Here is a 20,703-nt window from a genome sequence, read left to right on the forward strand (position 1 = left end):
TGTGTGTGAGTGTGTGTGCGTGTGTGTGTGTGTGTGTGTGAGAGAGTGTGAGTGTGTGTGTGAGTGTGTGTGTGTGTTCTGACAGTACTGCTGCTCGCTCATACACACACATCTGTCTGTCACTCACAGGTCACTATGGGTTTGTTCTCCATCGTGTAGATGATGGGCTTCTCCTCATGGGGCTCCATTGGTTCCGTTCATCAGCTCCAATCCACCATCAACAGAGTAATCGATCACAATCACCGCCGCTAATCTATCGATGAGGCCCCTTCACTCTCCATTTCCTGTCTGCTGACACGGAGTGACGACTTCCGCCCGCGTCACCGCCACACCGGATGTACACGCGCTACTTTGTACAAAACAGGACATCAAAAAAGCTTTAAAGCAATATTTGTTTTCTGTCTTTAGTGACTTAGACGCTTTGAGTGCCCAGAAAAGCGCTATATAAATGTAAGGAATTATTATTATTATTATTATAAATCTCAAAACTATTGCTGGTTTGTAATGCATTTACACTGTGAAATATTTATTGCACACAAAGACAGTATATATATATATTTTTTTTTTTAAATCGTAGCTTAAAATAAAATAAATGTAAACTGAAATAAAATGAATCAAGGCAGCGTTTGTCGTTTTCATTTATTTTAACTTGATGTACTAAAATAATTCCAACTAGAACTTTATGTATAAATAATAAAAAACATAAAAATGACAAAACCACACACTTACTAAAACTTTAACTAAAATTAAAAGGAAAGCTATATTAAAATAAAATATAAACACGTATTTAACAAACTCATATATATTTAACATATATTAATTGATTCAAATATTACTAAAACCATAGTAGCATCTCAACTGTACTAAAATAACACCGATATACGGTATGCTAAAAGTTGCTTTGTTGCATATTGTCGCTTATATTTCTCTATTCATTGTCTGGTGATAAAATCATATAAAGAAACAGACGTATACATTGTTATTTTGCAACAGTGTACAATAGAATATGTTATTAATAGTCACAGAAGTAAAGTGTGGATAACCGTAAAGTTGCGTTTTAAAACTAATCTCGAAAAAACACCTTTCCCGCTATAATCATAAGAAAGACATACGTTACATAAAGAAAATGAGTTTTTTTTTTTTTGTAATTAGACATTTCATGACATTTAAGCGCATAGATAGTTCATCTCGACGTTTGCAGACTTTTAATTTGAAACAGCACATTTCTAGAACACGTCAGGAGTATAAGGACTTGTATTTTGAAAACTGTAGCTTCGTGTCGAGCTTTTATTTTGAAATCGGCCCCGTGCGCCGCCATGTTCTAATGAGCGCGCGCTTCACGCAGCACGCAGCACGCAGCACGAGCGCCATTAGCGTGAGACAGCAGGCCTTCACTGAGGAGAAATCGAGAGAAAACCGAGCGATCGGTCGGATTTAAATGTCTTTCGGTCGACGTTCGCCATAAAACGGAGCCACAATGACGTCCAGCACCAATGTGATCCAGGTGACGAACGTTTCGCCGAGCAGCACCGCGGAGCAGATGCGAACCCTGTTCGGCTTCATCGGAACCATCGACGAGCTCCGACTCTTTCCTCCAGAGTGAGTATAAATTGTTCCAAAACACGCCCCTCAAAGAACAAAAACATCCAAATAAGCGTATTTAATAAGGAGAGCGCTGTACACACGCATATAACTTACTGCAGTTCGTCTTTCTAACAATACCACATATGTTTATTCATCCCGATTAGTGTGTAAAAATATAAATACACCGCATCCACACTCGCACAGAGGATCTCAATCTTCTAAAATAGATCAACTACACAATCCAGAACTCATCTGCACCAGTTAAACAGCGGTATGTTTATTTGTAATATAACGTTAGTTGATCGTTTATCATTAGCTTAGCTACATGTGAGCTCCTCGGGATGAATTCTGACGATTAAAACACTCATAATAACTGATGTTTGGTGCACCTATTTTACACTAGTTTCGCTTTATTGTATAAAGAGCCTTGCGTCACGCCTTGTTGCGTCTGTGCGTCATCAAACCGACGCACGTAATTACGCGGCTCTGATCGCGCAGGGTCTCTGCGGGTTTTAAGAAGCGTTATTTCTCCCACAAATTAAAGACTTGAATTTGAGCATAAAGTCGTGGCATAAAATGTTGCATGCAATGCAAAAAAACAATCTCTTTCTCAGTATTGTCTTGTTTTTCGGTACAAATATCTAAACGTGCTTAAATCAAGATACAGTTAACTTACTGGAGACGCAAAATGAAGTTTTGTTTTCTGAGAAACTGATCAAAATGTAGTGAATTTATGTTTAAAACATGAACCGATATCTGCCAAGGCGGGATGAAAAGTTGTTTTTCCTTTTAGTTTGAGTTCTTCTGAGCCCTTTGGCAGATATTTCAAGTAAATTTGTATTTTTAGATATTAGTATTTAAAAATAAGACAAAAAATACTGAGGAAAAGCGTCAGTTTTTTGCAGTGTGATCAGTAAAATGTATTTCCGCATTCTATTGTTTATGAGCAGAGATATTTAACTTCTAACGGTTATTTTTGTAAAATGAATTTTTTTTAAAACCTGAAGTCGGTTTTAAGTTATATTTTCAAACTTCGAAGCATTGTTAATAGAGACCATATTGAAGTATTGTGTTCCGTTCAATTCACTCCAATAATTTTCTTCACTTGATCTCAAAAAGGTAATACATTTTACGGTACGTTTACACAACAGCAGTGCACTAAAAATGAAAAATTGATCCTCGTTTACACAGATTCTTGCAAATTACTAAAAATGCTGTAGTATTCAAACCAGGCCAGTAGGTGGCGATGTGTCTTTATAAAATAAAAAAAACAACGCAGCTGCACGCATACCTATAGACTGAACGTATAATACACATGCGATGACGTCGCCGCGTTCACAAATTTGCGTTTCTGTAGTTTACACGGCGACGATAATGGCATTGTTTTCAAAAACGTATACTTTGAAACTTTTTAGCAAAAGTTTGTTGTGTAGACGAACGTCCAAAACACATCTAGGGCTGCAAAACGATTAATCGCAATTAATCGCATTCAAAATAAACGTTTGTTTGCATACTATATGTGCGTGCTGTGTATATTTATTATGTATATATAAACACACGCATGTATATATATAAAAAAAAAAAGTGTTTGTATGTGGATATATTTGTACTTATATAAATCTAACATATTTTCCTTAATATATTCATGTATATGTGTGTATTTATACACAGTACACACACAGAGTATGTAAACATAAGCTTGTATTTTGAATGCGATTAATCGTTTTGCAGCCCTGAACGCATCAAAAGTTTTCCGTTTTTGTTTTGAACGCGTTGCAGCTTCGCGAGTCCTGCAGAAACCCTGTTTTAGGCTCAGGAACACAAATGCATGCCTGATTTATCTGCTCCATCATCAGGCAGAATGTAGGCTTCTCCACTAGCTAACTTCTGTTCTGTGCTTTTGTTGTTTTTCACCCATCGAAAAACATCCGGCGTCATCGTATCTGCAGCGAAGGTAGGCCGCTGGCGGATCTAAACCCGAGCCGGATCTTGGGTGTTTGTGCTCGACGCGTGACTGTAGGAGGTGTTGTTGAACGTTGTGTGTACATCTCGCAAAAGCATCTATATTTTCTTTCAGTGATTCTCCCTTGCCTGTGACTTCACGTGTATGTTTTGTAAAGTTCCACGAGCCGGAGTCAGTCGGAGTTTCCCAGCATCTGACCAACACGGTGTTCGTGGACCGAGCCCTGATCGTCGTCCCCTTCGCCGAAGGTTTGTGCCGCTCTTTTCACGTTCATCACGCGATCGATCCCTTCGCGGTGTGTAGACGACGGCATTAGCGCAGTGAATCCCACAGGTGTATATGTCAGTGGCAGGAGCTGATGTTTAACTCATTGCCTTTCCAGTTTAGTTCCATTTTTCTTTTTTTTTTGTTAAACTTTTCTCTTTGTCATTTGTGTGTGTGATTTTTATAGTGAACAAGGCAATTGCAGAGCCGGCAGATGTCTGAGAGTGACCCTGTAGACAAATAATCGAGACCGGCCCACGTGTTTCCCTGCTGTAAACTATTATCCTCTCTCTTGTGTCTCCATCTGAGCTCACAGACAAAGATCGATCGCTCTATTCATTGCACAGCACTAATGTTTAGGCTGAAAGAATGTTTCTGCATTGCATGCTAATAAAGTACGGTAAGATAGCGCATTATGCATGAGTGTTTAGCACAGCGCGTAATGATAGGGCTTTCCTGTGCGATTGTGATGTTAGGGCCCTATGATTTCCACGATGCGGAAAACGCGGACAGAATCTGGTCATAAAGATTGAAGCTCGCGGTGATTTCAGAGTCTGTCGTCTCTCTAAATGAAGACATAAATACATGAGCATCTCCAGAACTGCTCTGAGAGTCACTTCATGAGCATTTTACCGTTTCTTTGAGTAAAACTAGCCTCACATCAAATTTAAAGGTATTAATGGCAACCCGTCAAAATAAAAGTTCTTGACGACATTGTGCCAGAAATATATTACTATTGTTGAGTAGAATGTACGTAATACTACTATCACTAGTAAATTCACTTTTTAAGGAATAATCACACAATAATTCATCCATGATTTAATAGTAAATCTCCTTTTGTTTGCCAAAAAATAGCTAAATTTTCATTATTTAAAAATAAATTAATGTTTTATGCCTTCATTTGATAATCAGAAAAATGTAAATACACAACACAATAAAAAAAAAAAAAAAACATAAGTCTGTTTTAAAAATGTTAAGTTGTTTTTATGCATTCAAATAATTAGACATGCTAAAACACAGAATATGGTCATAATAAAACGTAAGGTAAGAAAAAACAAGACATTTCATTGGTCTCAAAACATTAAGGTAAACGTTTATAAGTTTCATAATTATTTACAAATGCTTTTTGATTAATAAAATCTAATTTAATCATTAAAAATGGAATCTAGAAAAATTAAAACTGAATCTGGGGGAAAATAAAATGGATTTCATAGGGCCCTATAATATTTCTCCAACCTCCCTTTAATATTTTCTGCTTTTGAGTAAGAATCAGGTCTAGAATGTTCTTTTGTTCCTCTCCACATGACTGAAAAAGGCCTGAGAAGCTTTTTAACGGTCGTTTCTGTTTTTTGTTGTTGTGTTTTCCAGTTCTTTTCCCTGGTTCTGCAAGTCCTGTAAACCAGGCCCAGCAGAAAATGCCACCCAACAGTTTTGTCTTCTGCAGCTTGTCCTGTTTCTCTCTCTCTTTTATTATCTCTCTCTCTCTAGCTCTCTCTCTCGTGTGTGTGTGTGTGTGTGTGTGTGTGTGTGTGTGTGTGTGTGTGTGTCAGTGATGATTGTGTCGTTTGGAGTGAAATATTAATTTCAGAGGCACTCACCCAAAGGAATCCATGCACTCACCAAACGCTCATTGTCATTTAACTCTAGTTATTTTCCTCTTCAGCATTTGACACAGTCTAGAGTTTAAAATGGGCTTTTGCTGGAAGTTTATGCCATAGGATTCTGTTTTAGACCAGGTAACGGCAGCTTTAGCTCTCAAAGCCCCGTAAGCCAATGTTATTTGCATTAGTAATGGTAAGTCATGCCATCAGTGGATTGATGAACTGTCATTTGATGCTGACACCCGAATCATAAACTCTGTTTTGTCTATCTTGATGTCTCTGTGTGCTTTATAGCGAAGCAGCTGACCTGAATCGCTTGTTCATTATACAACTTATGAAACTTGAGAGCACATCCCAGTGGAGATCCGGCTGTGCTTGCTTACATTTGGTTCATGACTTAAAAAATCAAGTTCAGGTGATAACATCTTGGCAGTGTGTCTAGTGTAATTTCCTTTTCTTGTAGTATTGTGCACTTCATGCTTTTGTTAAGGGACCTCATGTGTTAGCTTCCTCTGACAAAGCGAGTACTGATGTCAGTGAAAATGTAAAAAGAAAGTTTGACTTTGTGGGTCTGTCTATGTGTGGCGCGAGAAGCGTGGCACGGTTTGATTGTGCCGTTTCCGTCCTGCAGGAGTGATTCCTGACGAATCCAAGGCTCTGTCGCTGCTGGCTCCAGCCAATGCCGTCGCAGGATTGTTGCCAGGAGGCGGGCTCCTCCCGACGCCCAACCCCATCCCATCTGTGAGTGTCAATCGGTGTAACCCGAGACCATCGGCCACTCCGCACTAGCTATGTTTCCATACAAAGATTCGAATTAAACTTCTGTGCAAAACTGGAATATCGCATGAAACATTCGCGAATAAAGCACCGTTTCCATCCAACGAGTCAAAGAGAACAAAATCGTCACATCAAAATAGTATCAAATGTATTTAAATAGTATTAAAAGTATTAAAATAGTATCAAAAGTTCTGAAATAGGATAAAAATGATTGAAATAGTATCAAAATACTGAAATGGTATTAAAAGTTCTGAAATATTATCAAAATACTGATATATTACCAAAAGTACTAAAAAATTATTGAAATCGTATCAAAATACTGAAATAGTATTAAAAGTACTGAAATATCAAAATACTGATATATTACCAAAAGTACTAAAAAAATTATTATTAAAGTATCAAAATACTGAAATAGTATTAAAAGTTCTGAAATATTATCAAAATACTGATATATTACCAAAAGTACTAAAAAAATTATTATTAAAGTATCAAAATACTGAAATAGTATTAAAAGTACTGAAATGGTATCAAAAGTACTGAAATATTATCAAAAGTACTGAAATGGTATCAAAATACTGAAATAGTACCAAAAGTAAAGAAATAGTATCCAATATATCTAAACAGTATCAAAAGTATTGAAATGGCAGCAAAAGTACTGAAATATTATCAAAAGTACTTTATCAAAAGTACTGAAATAGGATAAAAATTATTGAAATAGCATCAAAATACTGAAATAGTACCAAAAGTAAAGAAATGGTATCCAATGTATCTAAACAGTATCAAAAGTATTGAAATAGCAGCAAAAGTACTGAAATAGGATAAAAAATATTGAAATAGCATCAAAATACTGAAATGGTACCAAAAGTAAAGAAATGGTATCCAATGTATCTAAACGGTATCAAAAGTATTGAAATAGCAGCAAAAGTACTGAAATATTATCAAAAGTACTGAAATATCAAAAGTACTGAATTAGTATCAAAAGTACTGAAATAGGATAAATTATTGAAATAGCATCAAAATACTGAAATAGTACCAAAAGTAAAGAAATGGTATCCAATGTATCTAAACAGTATCAAAAGTATTGAAATAGCAGCAAAAGTACTGAAATATTATCAAAAGTACTGAATTAGTATCAAAAGTACTGAAATAGGATAAAAAATACTGAAATAGTACCAAAAGTAAAGAAATAGTATCTAATGTATCTAAACAGTATTAAAAGTATTGAAATAGCAGCAAAAGTACTGAAATAGTATCAAAAGTGCCGAAATAGGATACAAATTGTTGATGTATGATAAATTACTTTATACTTTACACGTTATTTGTGAGCGCAGTCGTGTAAGACAATTATACAGAAATACTTTGACGGCAGACTTTGCTCAGGCATTTTAGAATGACCATAACGTTTCAGATGCTGTGAACGAGATCGGTCCGCTGGTCAAAGTTATCCCAGTCTCATAATTTTTCCTTGCACATGAAAAAGCGCATTATTCAGTAAATGTGTTTCCATCGTAGTTTATGCGTGTTTTTTCTTATTGTATAAAGTTTATCCTACTCAAATGAGCGTATACGTTTTTTATGCACATCTTGGCGTCTCCATCCAGCTTTTTCTTTAATGCGATATTCCAAAATGCGCAAACAATAGGTGTATGGAAACATAGCTGCTGTAATGATGCTGATGTTTTGTCTGTCCTCAGATCGGTGGCGTTCCTCTAGGTCTAGGAGGGCCGAACTTGGACCCCATGGCAGCTCTGGCCATGGCGGCACCCAATATAAACACTCAGGTTTGACGCCTTTCGGCTCCATCATCAATGGCCCTGTTTGTACACCGGATCTGCTAAACTCTTTACTAATCGTTGATGTTTTCTTCTTAGTCTTTGTCAGCTGAGCAGCTTATGAAGCTTATGGCATCCATAGACCCCAAGTAAGTCCATCAATATTATCAAACATCTACTCATCAGGGGCTCTGTGAAATCTGCTTTACTTTTCCCAAATTCCCTTTTTTTTTCTCTCTCTCTCTCCTCTCCCTTTTTGACTCTTCTGGATTCCATTGTATTTATTACAGTTTTAGTAATTAAAAAGCATGTGTAATTAATGAGAATTCTGTGATTGCGATCTGGTCTTCCTCATTGCACAAACCATAGAGCCTTCCTCCTCTAACTGAGCTTCTCTTCATTAATCCGCTGTGACTCCAGGCTGAACCATCTCGCCGCGGGGCTGAGTCTGACCCCTGGACTGAAGGCAGACGGCTCGAATAAAGAGATCGAAGAAGCCATGAAGAGAGTGAGAGAGGCCCAGTCTCTGATCTCCGCAGCCATCGAGCCCGGAAGTGAGTGACTGGCGTGCTAGATCAAAGATATCCGCTTGTGTGAGTGACAGGACGGTGTGCTAAAGAGTTTGCTTCTTCAGGTAAGAAGGATGATAAACGCAAGCGCTCCAGATCCAGGTCCAGATCCAGACGCAGGAGATCCGGGTCCCGCTCCAGACACAGGTTTGTGGAGACGTCTCAATCATCCAGCTGAAGTCCATGTACAGTCATGCTCTCATGCAGTGTTCATTTTGTCAGCTATTTTCAGTTTTAGTCTTAAGCTCCGTTCACACCAAGAACGATAACTATAAAGATATCAGCGTCCACACCAGCGCACTATATCGTCTGTTTATTCAAAGCGCACGCTCGTCTGCCGCTTTGAATTCTCGGATGGATTCTGATTGGGTTTCAATGTTTGTATCTGTATATTGTAGTCCGCAATAACACTCTGTCTTTTATGATGAAAATAAAGAGGTTTTTTGTAAAGTTTTTATTTTTTGCATACATTTTAGCCTCGTCTTTTATCGTCAAGGTAATTGCATGTTGATGTAGTCGCAGTTATCATTTATTGACCTTATTGTCGTCTCGTTTTAGTCATCAACAAACCTTTTTCGTCACAGTTTTCGTTAACGAGATTAGCACTAGTCTGATGTGAGTTTGCTGTGAGCGCAGGCGTTCCAAGAGTCATTCCAGACGGAGATCTCGCTCCAGGAGCAGGAGGAGGTCCAAGAGCCCCAGGAGGAGGAGGTCTCATTCCAGGGACCGCAGCAGACGCTCCAGGTCCAGGTGAGAGCTCAAAGAGTCTCAAGCGTCTCAAATATGCTCCGGGTTTCTCAGGCTTAGTTGTGGAGCGGCGGTGGTTCATTGCATCTTTGCATTTGTTTCCGATGTAGAGACCGGAGGAAGGAAGACAAGAACAGAAAACGTTCAAAAACTCCTCCCAAGAGCTACAGCAGCGCCAGACGCTCCCGCAGTTCCAGCCGGTGAGTGTCGAGCCCCATCAAATCAGCTTGTTTTTCCCTCCCACATTGTTTTTTTTTTAAAATTCCGTTTTGATGGTTACATACAATTTTAGTCATGAGAACACACTTCTAAGTAATTGAAATCAATGTACAAAATGTAATCATTTATTGACAAGACTCTAGATGTGGTCACTTATGTGTATAAGGTTCAAGTCTTCCTTGACAGTAAAACATTTTATCAGTGTCCTGTTTTAAATGATGCTAGGAAGCGTTTTTACACAGAAACATTAATGGACATTTTTGAAGTTCCTCCTGGGAAAATATTGAAGTTTTTAATCAAACACCAAAGCTTGTCTGTAATTTTTGTTAATTACATTACATTGTTAATTCTTTGAATTATTGCTAATACCATTTAAAAATTTTACTTTTGAGTTTGCCATAAATATAGCACTGATATGGTGTGAAATAATAAATAAATATATAAATAAATAAATATACAATTTATTAGAAGGTTAATATAATTGTTTTAGTGCCCTATGAAATGTGTTTTATATGTTCCCGAAGTCTATGATTTCAGTTAAAAAAAATTTTGATTGAATTTTAATGGAAATTAAAAATTGTAATTAAATTTAATAACTAAAAAAAAATTTAATTTACCCTATGATATATTTTGTTTTTCAGAAATTCTGTGTTGTCTTTTTAATTTTTGGATTTTATATATATATATTTTTTGTCCAATTTTAAAATTAAAACATGGAAGAAAAATCGTGATATTCCTTAAAATAATGTTTTCTGTTTATTACTACTTTGAGAACTATATGCTATTGTACAAGAGTAATATATTTGACAGTTTCAAGGTTTTTGACCTTTTTCATTTTCAGGCTCTATGTCATTAACAGTCCTTTTGTGGTTTAATATTCAGATACTAGCACATATTGCAAACTAGTTAATTTTAAAGCCCTACTTTTGATTTATTCACCTGAAAATGCCAAACGGTTGTCTATAATTCCATTTTTATGACTGGTTTTTGCCTTAAAGTTTGTCATTCTAACCTTGGTTTTTTCACACATGCACTTTTAAAGTAAAATGTGGAGTTACATCACCGTGGTTTAGATCAGAGCTCATGTTGACAGTGAATGTGTCTTCCTCCAGCAAACGACACCGGAGAAGTCGCAGCGCGTCTCGATCACCGAAGAAGTCTCGATCTCCCAAGAGGAAACTGTCCCGCTCGCCGTCTCCTCGCAGGTAACACTCTCTCACACACACACACACACACTCACATTCTCACACACACACACACACACACATCACTCACTCACTCACTCACTCACTCACTCACACACTCACTCACTCACTCACTCACACACACTCACTCACTCACACATTCACGTACACACGCACACACATTCACACTCACATTCACACACACACTCACTCACACACTCACTCACACACACTCACTCACTCACTCACACACTTAGTCGCTGTCGCCTCTGGCTTGCTTAGTTGGGGACACTTCATTTCCAGCGATATCGTCGCCTTGATTGCACAGATACTATGAACTGAGCTGAATGAAGACATCACTGAATTCAATGATGAACTGTCTTTAACTGGAAAATTAGTGTTTACTATTGTCATTTTGCATTATTGACACACTATTTTCCTAATTAATGCTGTTCAGTTGCTTTGACACAATCTGTATTGTTAAAAGCGCTATATAAATAAAGGTGACTTGACTTGACTTGACACTCCCACACACTCAACACGCACACACATTCACACTCACATTCACACTCGCACTCACACACACTCACTCACACACTCACTCACTCGCACACTCACATGTACACACTCACATACACACTCACTCACTCTCACGCACTCACTCACACGCACTCGCGCACACACTCACTCACTCACACACACACTCTCACTCACTCACTCACCGTACACACTCACTCACTCTCACGCACACACACACGCACACACTCGCACGCACGCACACACACTCTCACACATACTCACTCGCACGCACACACACTCACTCACACGTACACGCACTCACTTCCGCACGCACTCACTCACTCACTCACACGCACTCACTCACACACACACACACGCACTCACACACACACACACACACACACTCACTCACTCACACTCACACGCACGCACTCACTCACACTCACACACACGCACTCACTTCCACACACACGCACTCACTTCCACACACACGCACTCACTTCCACGCACTCGCACGCACACACGTACTCACTCACTCACATACACTCACACACACTCACTCACTCACATACACACACACTCTCACACATACACTCACACACACTCACTCACACACACTCACTCACACACACTCACTCGCACACACGCACGCGCATGCACACACTCACTCACTCACATACACTCACGATCACACCTCCTTCCTCAGACCTGCTTTAACCTGAAAACTCTCTCTCTCAGACACAAGAAAGAGAAAAAGAAGGATAAAGACCGCGAGAGAGACCGTGACCGAGACAGGAAGGATGATTGGGACCGAAATCGGGACAAAAGCGAACGTTCCTCCAGCAAGAAGAGCAAGGACAAGGACAAGGACAGAGACCGAGACCGAGACAGAGACAGGAAGTCCGACAGTGAGAAGGGAGATGTGAAGGTACCACTGTCTTGCGTTCACTAACCAGTCAACAACTGCGCTTTACATCCTACAGACCTGCCAACCTGTATGCATTTGACCTCAAAGTACGCTGGTACGATTCGTCACTCTAAACTCCACAAACCGCAGAAGATGAAGAGTTTGACCAATCAGAGCGTTTAGTTTTTCTTCTTTTTCGGTTTTGCGCAGGGCTGGGCGATGATAATTATCATGATAAATACCAAATCTTTTAAGTTTAAAGCCAGATTTTTGCTCAAATGAAACTAGACCAATAATTTTCCTTAAAATAAATATCTTCATAGAAAAATTAATTTCTTAGTTTCCGTATGTTCAAATGAGTGATTGTTTCAAATCAAGAAACAGGTCTGTGTTGTCTGTTGATAATAATATAACATTATAGAAATACACATTTGATAGTATCCTGAGTTAGGATGCAAATGTAGATTTATGTTCATTATCAAAATCAGTAACAGCTGTGAGTATTGTAGCAATCTCATTTTTTTCAAATTTTATATAATTTTTTTATTAATCATTGGTCTTCCATAGTAGCATACATTTAAATCATGATAAACAGTTAAAACATCACATCTAGCACACCTCAATACCATGGTAAAATATACTATAATTATATTCCATTACTCCTATAATAAAATTTAATATAAATATCCCACATTTCTGTAAAAAAGGCAGAACTATCCTGAACTAAGTGTGATTTTTCTCTAAATCAGGTCTGCTGACTCTATCTTTTTTTTGTGTGTGTGTGTCTGATTCCAACGAGTCAGATATCATTCTGAAGGTGTTTAATGGAGAATGTGAACATAAAAATAACTAATTTTTGAAAATGTGCTCATTGCGACTCATTTTGCCAGATGCAAGCTCCTCTCCTCACTTTTTTGAGATCAAAATAGGTCACCTATGAGACTTTTTTTAATATTCAGTTATGAAAAGGTAGACTGGTGTTATTTGTATTGGAAAAGTAAGACTGATAACCACTTGGCAACTAGTAAGTTTTGCATAGCATTTTCTTTACTCTTTACTCTTAAAGCTGTGTCTAAAAGGGTAATATTTGATGTATTTGAGGTCAGAGATGTGTGAACGCTGAAGAAGAGAGAGAGGGCAAACATTTAGCATTTCAGCTCAGCATTGCCGTCTAATCAGCTAACATTGTTTTAAAGGGATAGTTCACCCCAAAAATGAAAATTGTCATTAATTACTCACCCTCATGTCGTTCCACACCCGTAAGACCTTCGTTCATCTTCAGAACACAAATGAAGATATTTCTGATCAAAGCCGATGGCTCAGAGAGGCCTCCATTGACAGCAACGCCACCCAAACTCTCAAGATCCGTAAAGGTACTAAAGACGTCGTTAAAACAGCCGATGTGACTACGTGACTCTACGTCCGAACGCCGGCTCATTATTAGCCAAAGCTGCACATGTGAGCAGCGCGACGCATGCGTGTGATGCTGATGCAGGAGCCGTCCAATAATGAGCCGGCGTTCTGACGTAGAACCTGGAAGCGCTAGATGTAAACAACGTATGAGAATGACACCGAAGAGAAGAGGTTGTTGAATAAAGTTGTTATTTTTTTGTTTTTTGTGCACAAAAAGTATTCTCGTCGCTTCATAAAATGATTGTAGAACACTGTAGTCACGTCGACTGTTTTAACGACGTCTTTAGTACCTTTACGGATCTTGAGAGTTTGGGTGGCGTTGCTGTCAATGGAGGCCTCTCTGAGCCATCGGATTTGATCAGACCATGTGCAGCATATGCCCCCAGTTCTCACCGTTTTTCCCGCTTCCCTGTTGACATCTCTGTACTCAAAAAAACAAAATGTCCAAGATCTGCATTCTAGCCCGGCTTCTGAGTTCTGTCTCTGTTCCGCAGGTGACCAGGGACTACGATGAGGAGGAGCAGGGCTACGACAGCGAGCACGAGGAAGAGCGCGAGAGGAACTCAGACGCCGCCTCGTCGCCGCAGGCTAAAGAGCCACTAGCAGACAGCGCAGATGACGCGGCCCGCGGAGAGTCGGACGGACACAGCGAAGACCAGCGAGACGAAGACATGGACATGAGCGACTGAAGCAGCCCACGGATCAGTGTTTGAGTGTATTGATTAACAGAGTTCAGACGGAGATCAGTCTGAAAGCTTCCTCTCTGAACTCCTTCATTCCTCGTTTTTTAAAATTCTGCATCCTCAGAATCTGCTGTATTTACTGGTACACGCTCATCTGGGTTTTAGAGCGGTTTCTTCTCTCATGGCTGATGTGGAACGATGTTATACTGTATATTTAGTGTAGACCGTTAAAAAATACACCCATTCGCTATGTCTGTTTGCAGTTTCTATTTAAACGAATTACCCCTAATTAAAAGTGCTTGGATAACATTGTCAAGCAGTGGTTTTTTTCTCCTTTTAATACAATTGCATTTGTTTTTTTACAGTTAGCCTGAGTTAGTTTGTCTTTTTAAACTCGCAGAATGTTTGTGGAACTCTAGTAAACTGGATTACTTTTTCTCGCAGGTCATTCGACAGTCCAGCTGTATCTACCGCAATGTGTTTTTCCGTAGTGTGAACACACGCCGCCATAGACCGTAGTTTGCTAAGAAATGACTTATCTGTACTGTTTGCAATGTTACAACTGAAAATAAAACTTCATATAAAATTCTTGTCCTCTTGTTCCTTCAAAACCACATTGCTAGGGCTGTTAGAGGGATGTGAAACACTTAATTATATTTTCTGAGATTTTAACAAGTGTTGCACGCCAGAAGACAATGTTAGCATCCGTTAATTTTTGTTGTTGGAGAGAACGGGAAATTAATAATACAGCATAGAATGGTGAGCAGATCTTATGTTTTCAATTTGTAAAGCGCAACAAATATATTTTGATAATTTAATGACGTTTTGGTTGTAATCGAATGCAAATATTCTTGAATATGTCAAGTTTTTGCGCGCGCTTTCAGTAATGGCGCGAAATTCTGAGGCGAGGCTGTTCGCAGGTTATTATAATTAAGTAATATCAGCACAAAATTAAAGGTCTGTTCATACCATCAACGATAATGTTAGCGTCCACACCAACGTGTTGTTTATTGGAGTTTTTTTTTTTTTTAGCTTTAAATGCTCTAGATCTTTTAAGAAGGTGGTTTTTTTATATTCTTAACTGTTTTAATTCATTTTAAATCATTTAAAAAATACATTCCTTGTTTTATTGTTGTGATTATTTTTTAAAGATTATTTAAATGTGCTATATGCTTGCCTTGCCTATTTTGAGATAATTACTCGGAGTGTACAAGGCCTAAAAATATGAAATATCGATTTAGGTTTAAATTGTTATACTTTTACCTGTATCTTACCTTAAAGCTGCCGGTGAGACAAAAGTAGTCCATTACAATATACAAAACAATCAGCACTGCAAAATACTGCAACAAAAAATAATATTAATACTCAGTCCTCTCGAGACGACGGTTGTGTGAGGCGTGGTCAGCGGTTTGACATACAGCGTTGCTATTGACGACGTGAATATTTGAACATATTTTTCCCGCGGCTGACCAATCAGAATCAAGTATTCCAGAAAGCCGCGAAATACGAATAGTTCTCAAGCAAGCGCATTATTTTAGTACTACTAGTTGCTGGTAACAGCTTTTCTGATATTGGCTTTCTAGAACTTGTCAGGACATTGAGAAATTTTTTTTAAACAAAATGTTTTACAAACTGCATCAAAGTTACTTCATTAATTTCTAAAAGTTTTATTTTTAAATACTTAAGAGCAATTATATGAGGATACTTAAATTTCACCCCAGTACATTTGAACTTTTACACAGTACCCCTACTTTAGGTTAAGTATATTTTTCTGTATTATTTTTAACCCATTAAGCACCCTCATGAGTTTGAATCCTTAAGAATGTTATGCAAGGCATCAATATCTTGCTAATTAAGACAGTTTGACCAAAACACATCCTCACAAAAGACTGATAACATTGGACAGACTGGACATTTTATTAATTGCAATTTGTCGTGTAAAAGTGCAGCAGGTTCATACGAGGTTCCTGCTGTACATCCGAGAGTTCAATGCATTTGGGAGAAAATCTGAAGAATTACTGAAGGCATAAAGCAACTCTAAAAACAATGACATGAAACACAGGGAAAAAAAGAAGCTGGTAACATAACAAAAATAAAAAAGGAAAACGGCAAAACACGTGAGTTTCCACACTAGCCAGTAGTGGGTCGTGGAAGCGTCGCAGCACGTTTCTATTTGGATAAGGACAACTGAAACACACGAGACATAAGAGAGGAAACTTTCCAACGGGATATTGCTGGTGCAAACGTGACGCGAGCTCCTTTTCCCTCGGCACACAGCAAACACACACATAAAACACTTATCTCGAACGTCTCCGAAACATTTTACACTAATATCTCAATAAACATAGTCGTCAGTTATACATCAATCAGTTATACATCAGTCGATTATACTACATTGGAAAACATATTTAAATTTGAATGTATTTACATCCATCTATCAAGGTGAAAGTAAAGTGAAAGTCCCGTGCGTTTCTGCTACATTTACATCCGGTCCAGTCCGATCCTCCACTAGGACGTGAGAAAGCAAATGATCCGAACAAACATACAGTGAAGGGCAGAGTGAACAAGCCCATTTCCCATAATGCAACAAGCAAACGAACTGGAGAAGGAAGTGGTATTTACACAAAGTTTGTAGAAATGACATAGACATTGTATTCTGTGACGGGTTTCATACAATTCAAATCATATATAGATGACTTCCGCTTTTTTCCTAAATGTACACGTTTCCTTTAAGTGAAGTATACAAGTTTGTAACAGTTGTACAAAGATTTAAATGAAAACTCGGCTTGTGTAATAATTTATTAATGCCGTATTTCCTGCCAGTTACAGAGGTGATGTGAAGCGACGCTCCGTGTTTCTAACGTACCGCTTCATCATGTAGTGCAGCTGCGCTCCGCTTCGGATTCACACTCGCTTCAGCACGATCCCTTTGTGTGTTCGTATGACGTCAGGTATTTCCTACACGTGTCCATCTGCACTGGTCTGGACTCAGAAGTTTGACCGGAGGAGATGGAGACGGGGTGAAGCGGGATGGGGAGCGGCTCAGAGGTCTGGGAAGCGGCTGGGATCCTCCTTGTAGTCGTTGGGAATCGTAAAAATGGAGTCGTCGAACTCGTCGTAGCGGAACTCCTGAAAGGTCACGGTGGCAGTGATGGTGGGGAAAACGGGGATGTCTGGAAGAGAAGCACATCATCATCAGAACATACAGCAGATGATGCTGCGTTCACATTACTATGGAATGAATCCAAATGAATCCACATTCATCTTTTTGGTCAAATGCATCATCACTGCATTAAATCATCTTCATATTATTTTACAAAATCCTAAAGAACCAAACAAGCACTTCAGGCAACATCAACTATAATAAAACAATACAAACTGCCATTCTGGTTATTTTTGCATCACAATGATCAAGTGGCAGATATTGGAGATTTACATTAATCTTTGTTTTTTTTAAAAATTACATTAGTTACAACAGTGTATTGTTTACAGTGTATTTTACAGTTTATTAGTTTACAATGTATTGTTTACCATTTATTAGTTTACAATGTATTGTTAACAGTGTATTTTACAGTTTATTAGTTTACAATGTATTGTTAACAGTGTATTTTACAGTTTATTAGTTTACAATGTATTGTTTACAGTGTATTTTACAGTTTATTAGTTTACAATGTATTGTTTACCGTTTATTAGTTTACAATGTATTGTTTACAGTGTATTTTACAGTTTATTAGTTTACGGTGTATTGTTTACCGTTTATTTATTTATAATGTATACAGTGTATTTTACAGTTTGTTAGTTTACGGTGTATTTTACAGTTTATTAGTTTCCATTTATAGTTTACATTGTATTTTACAGTTTATTAGTTTACAATGTATTGTTTACAGTGTATTTTACAGTTTATTAGTTTATGGTGTATTTTACAGTTTATTAGTTTCAATTTGTAGTTTACAGTTTATTTTACAGTTTATTAGTTTACGGTGTATTGTTTACCATTTATTAGTTTACAATGTCTTGTTTACAGTGTATTTTGCCGTTTATTAGTTTACAGTGTATTGTTTACAGTTTATTTATTTATAATGTATACAGTGTATTTTACAGTTTATTAGTTTACAATGTATTGTTTACAGTGTATTTTACAGTTTATTAGTTTATGGTGTATTTTACAGTTTATTAGTTTCAATTTGTAGTTTACAGTGTATTTTACAGTTTATTCGTTTACGGTGTATTTTACAGTTTATTAGTTTCAATTTATAGTTTACATTGTATTTTACAGTTTATTAGTTTACAATGTATTGTTTACAGTGTATTGTTGATTAGTTTCAATTAAACAATGTATTGTTTACCGTTTATTAGTTTACAATATATTGTTTACAGTGTATTTTACAGTTTATTAGTTTACGGTGTATTGTTTACCATTTATTAGTTTACAATGTCTTGTTTACAGTGTATTTTGCAGTTTATTAGTTTACGGTGTATTGTTTACCGTTTATTAGTTTACAATATATTGTTTACAGTGTTTAAGTTTAAGTTAGTTTACACACACACACACACATATATATATATATATACATACAAATATACATATATATTTCTATATATACACACACACATACAAAGAAAACGAGTACATAGAATAGAAAAAGAATATAGAAAGCTAGTGTTAGAGTTTTTTTCTTTTTCTTTAAGGGGTCATCGGATGCAAAACTCACTTTTACATGTTGTTTGAATATGAATGTGTTGGCAGTGTGTGTACACAACCAACCTATAATGTTAAAAATCCACCCAGTTTTTTTTAAATCCCGATAAATCATATCCCCTTTCTCAGATCAAGCCGTTCTCAGATTGTTGGCAGAGTGACGTCACACAGACCCAGGCTCCTCCCACGATTGTTGATTGACACTGCTGTTGGATGTAACTTTATATTGCATTAATTTAATTATTAATAAAAAAAAAAAATAATAATAATGTTCAATTCTTAGTACCCCCGTAGAACTGGTCCTGCATTTACCTAAAGCAGTGCTTTCCAACCTTTTTTACTCCAAGAGCCTTTTCTATTCACTAAAAAACATTTGTATTCTAGTATTATTACTTTTCAATTACATGTAATTACTTTTAAACAAAACATTCAAGATAGATTCAAACATTCCGTGTTCTTTTTTGCAAACATACTTTGCAAAAATGTCACTGCAGATATTCTATACAAGTACGTAAAGCTCAATTACACAGTAATTTTAACAAATAAGCACCAAGTCAACTTGCAATACCAAACAAGACCACAGGGAGATGCCAAAGGACTGCATATAAACTACTATATGGCTCCATTCAGAATCACTAAACGCACCAAAATACAAATGAAAAATGCAACCATTCTGAATGTGTGGAAACTCATCGTCGCCTTTTAGACTTTTCATTAAGACCTTAAAGAACCATATCAACTTATGAAAAATGGGCATCCGATGACCCCTTTAAAGAAAAACAAGCAGTTAGAAAACGAATAGAGAGTGCAACTGATAGAGGGTCAAGTGTTTAATAAAAAAAAGAGAACAAATAGATAAGACAGAATTAGAATAGAGTGTGCAAGAGTCAGAGTTTATGCTACATGTATCTGTTTACCTAGTTTGACAGGAAATCCAGGCGGAAGCTTCATCTGAACAAATTCTCTGAGTTTATTAAAGTGCTTGAAGGGTGCGATGACCTCCAAGACATTTAACAGCCTGTAAAACAAGTCGTGATCAGTAAGAACCAGCGCATGGACGTCGCCAGGAGTCTGCAGAGCGGGACACTTACGACTCGATGCTCAGAGGGAAGTCCTGACTCATGGCTACGGTTGCTTTGAAGTTCTTCTTGCTCTCTTTGCACACGAGCTCTCGGCCCAGATGAGGAGCCCTAGAAGAGAGCAGACATGAGCAGTGCGTTTGGCTCGTGTTTGCGTACAGCCCTGTTCAGACGGCAACTGTTTCTCATTTGGACGTCTGTAAAAATACATTTACATATCACCTCAGTGATAAAACTGGTGGATTCGGATGGCGATCTATTCACAGTGGATGTAAAATGTATTTTAAAAATATGTATTATTATGTTATTTCATGATATGTAATCCTATTTATTATTTGATCGCCTGTTTAAAAATAGGAAAATAGACTATATACTATATATATACTATAGCTATTATATAGTTGAATATAATTATACGTTATATACACTACCGGTCAAAAGTTTGGGATCAGAACGATTTTAATGTTTTTTACTTCTGCTCATCAAGGCTGCGTTTATTTGATCAAAAATACAGGACAAAATGTACTATTGTGAAATATTATTATGATGTAAAATAACATTTTTCTATTTTAATGTACATTAAACTGTAATGTATTTCTGTGATGTGCAGCTGTATTTTCAGCATCATTACTCCAGTCTTCAGTGTCACATGATCTTCAGAAATCATTCTAATATGCTGATTTATTATCAGAGCTGGAAACTGTTGCTGCTTCATATTTTTTT

At 37.3% G+C, this 20,703-nt stretch overlaps 3 protein-coding genes across 3 annotated transcripts in view; 1 reads left to right on the forward strand and 2 right to left on the reverse strand.

Annotated features, from left to right (window-relative positions):
* Nucleotides 1-188, reverse strand: part of LOC107713874 (trafficking protein particle complex subunit 10-like) — a 39,819-nt gene extending 39,631 nt beyond the window's left edge. Inside the window, exon 1 of the mRNA XM_016519520.1 lies at nucleotides 128-188. Within this exon, the coding sequence (XP_016375006.1) occupies nucleotides 128-188 (61 nt within the window). The remainder of the gene's footprint in view (nucleotides 1-127) is intronic.
* A 1,113-nt stretch (nucleotides 189-1,301) lies between these two features.
* srsf11 (serine and arginine rich splicing factor 11) lies at nucleotides 1,302-14,788 on the forward strand. Its single transcript, XM_016519524.1, has 12 exons — nucleotides 1,302-1,599; nucleotides 3,662-3,795; nucleotides 6,044-6,153; nucleotides 7,884-7,970; nucleotides 8,061-8,110; nucleotides 8,382-8,515; nucleotides 8,596-8,677; nucleotides 9,167-9,280; nucleotides 9,388-9,477; nucleotides 10,609-10,701; nucleotides 11,938-12,127; nucleotides 14,014-14,788. Exons 1-12 carry the CDS (start codon nucleotides 1,478-1,480, stop codon nucleotides 14,206-14,208), a joined length of 1,401 nt encoding a protein of 466 aa, XP_016375010.1. The 5' UTR covers nucleotides 1,302-1,477; the 3' UTR covers nucleotides 14,209-14,788.
* Nucleotides 14,789-16,100: 1,312 nt separating this feature from the next.
* The window catches only part of ankrd13c (ankyrin repeat domain 13C), a 20,851-nt gene continuing 16,248 nt past the window's right edge, over nucleotides 16,101-20,703 (reverse strand). Inside the window, exons 9-11 of the mRNA XM_016519521.1 lie at nucleotides 19,993-20,091; nucleotides 19,819-19,919; nucleotides 16,101-17,375 (exon numbers count right to left, since the gene is read on the reverse strand). Of these exons, the coding sequence (XP_016375007.1) occupies nucleotides 17,245-17,375; nucleotides 19,819-19,919; nucleotides 19,993-20,091 (331 nt within the window). The 3' untranslated portion in view covers nucleotides 16,101-17,244. The remainder of the gene's footprint in view (nucleotides 17,376-19,818; nucleotides 19,920-19,992; nucleotides 20,092-20,703) is intronic.

This window comes from Sinocyclocheilus rhinocerous, unplaced genomic scaffold, assembly GCF_001515625.1.
Source record: "Sinocyclocheilus rhinocerous isolate Xijiao unplaced genomic scaffold, SAMN03320098_v1.1 scaffold2164, whole genome shotgun sequence".
Taxonomy (NCBI): Eukaryota; Metazoa; Chordata; class Actinopteri; order Cypriniformes; family Cyprinidae; genus Sinocyclocheilus; species Sinocyclocheilus rhinocerous.

Coding starts and splice junctions, on each gene's coding strand:
- srsf11 (XM_016519524.1), top strand. CDS start 1,478: ATGACGTCCAGCACCAATGTGATCCAGGTGACGAACGTTTCGCCGAGC. Junction 1,600..3,661: donor CTCCGACTCTTTCCTCCAGA/GTGAGTATAAAT, acceptor ATTTTCTTTCAG/TGATTCTCCCTTGCCTGTGA. Junction 8,516..8,595: donor CGCAGCCATCGAGCCCGGAA/GTGAGTGACTGG, acceptor TTGCTTCTTCAG/GTAAGAAGGATGATAAACGC.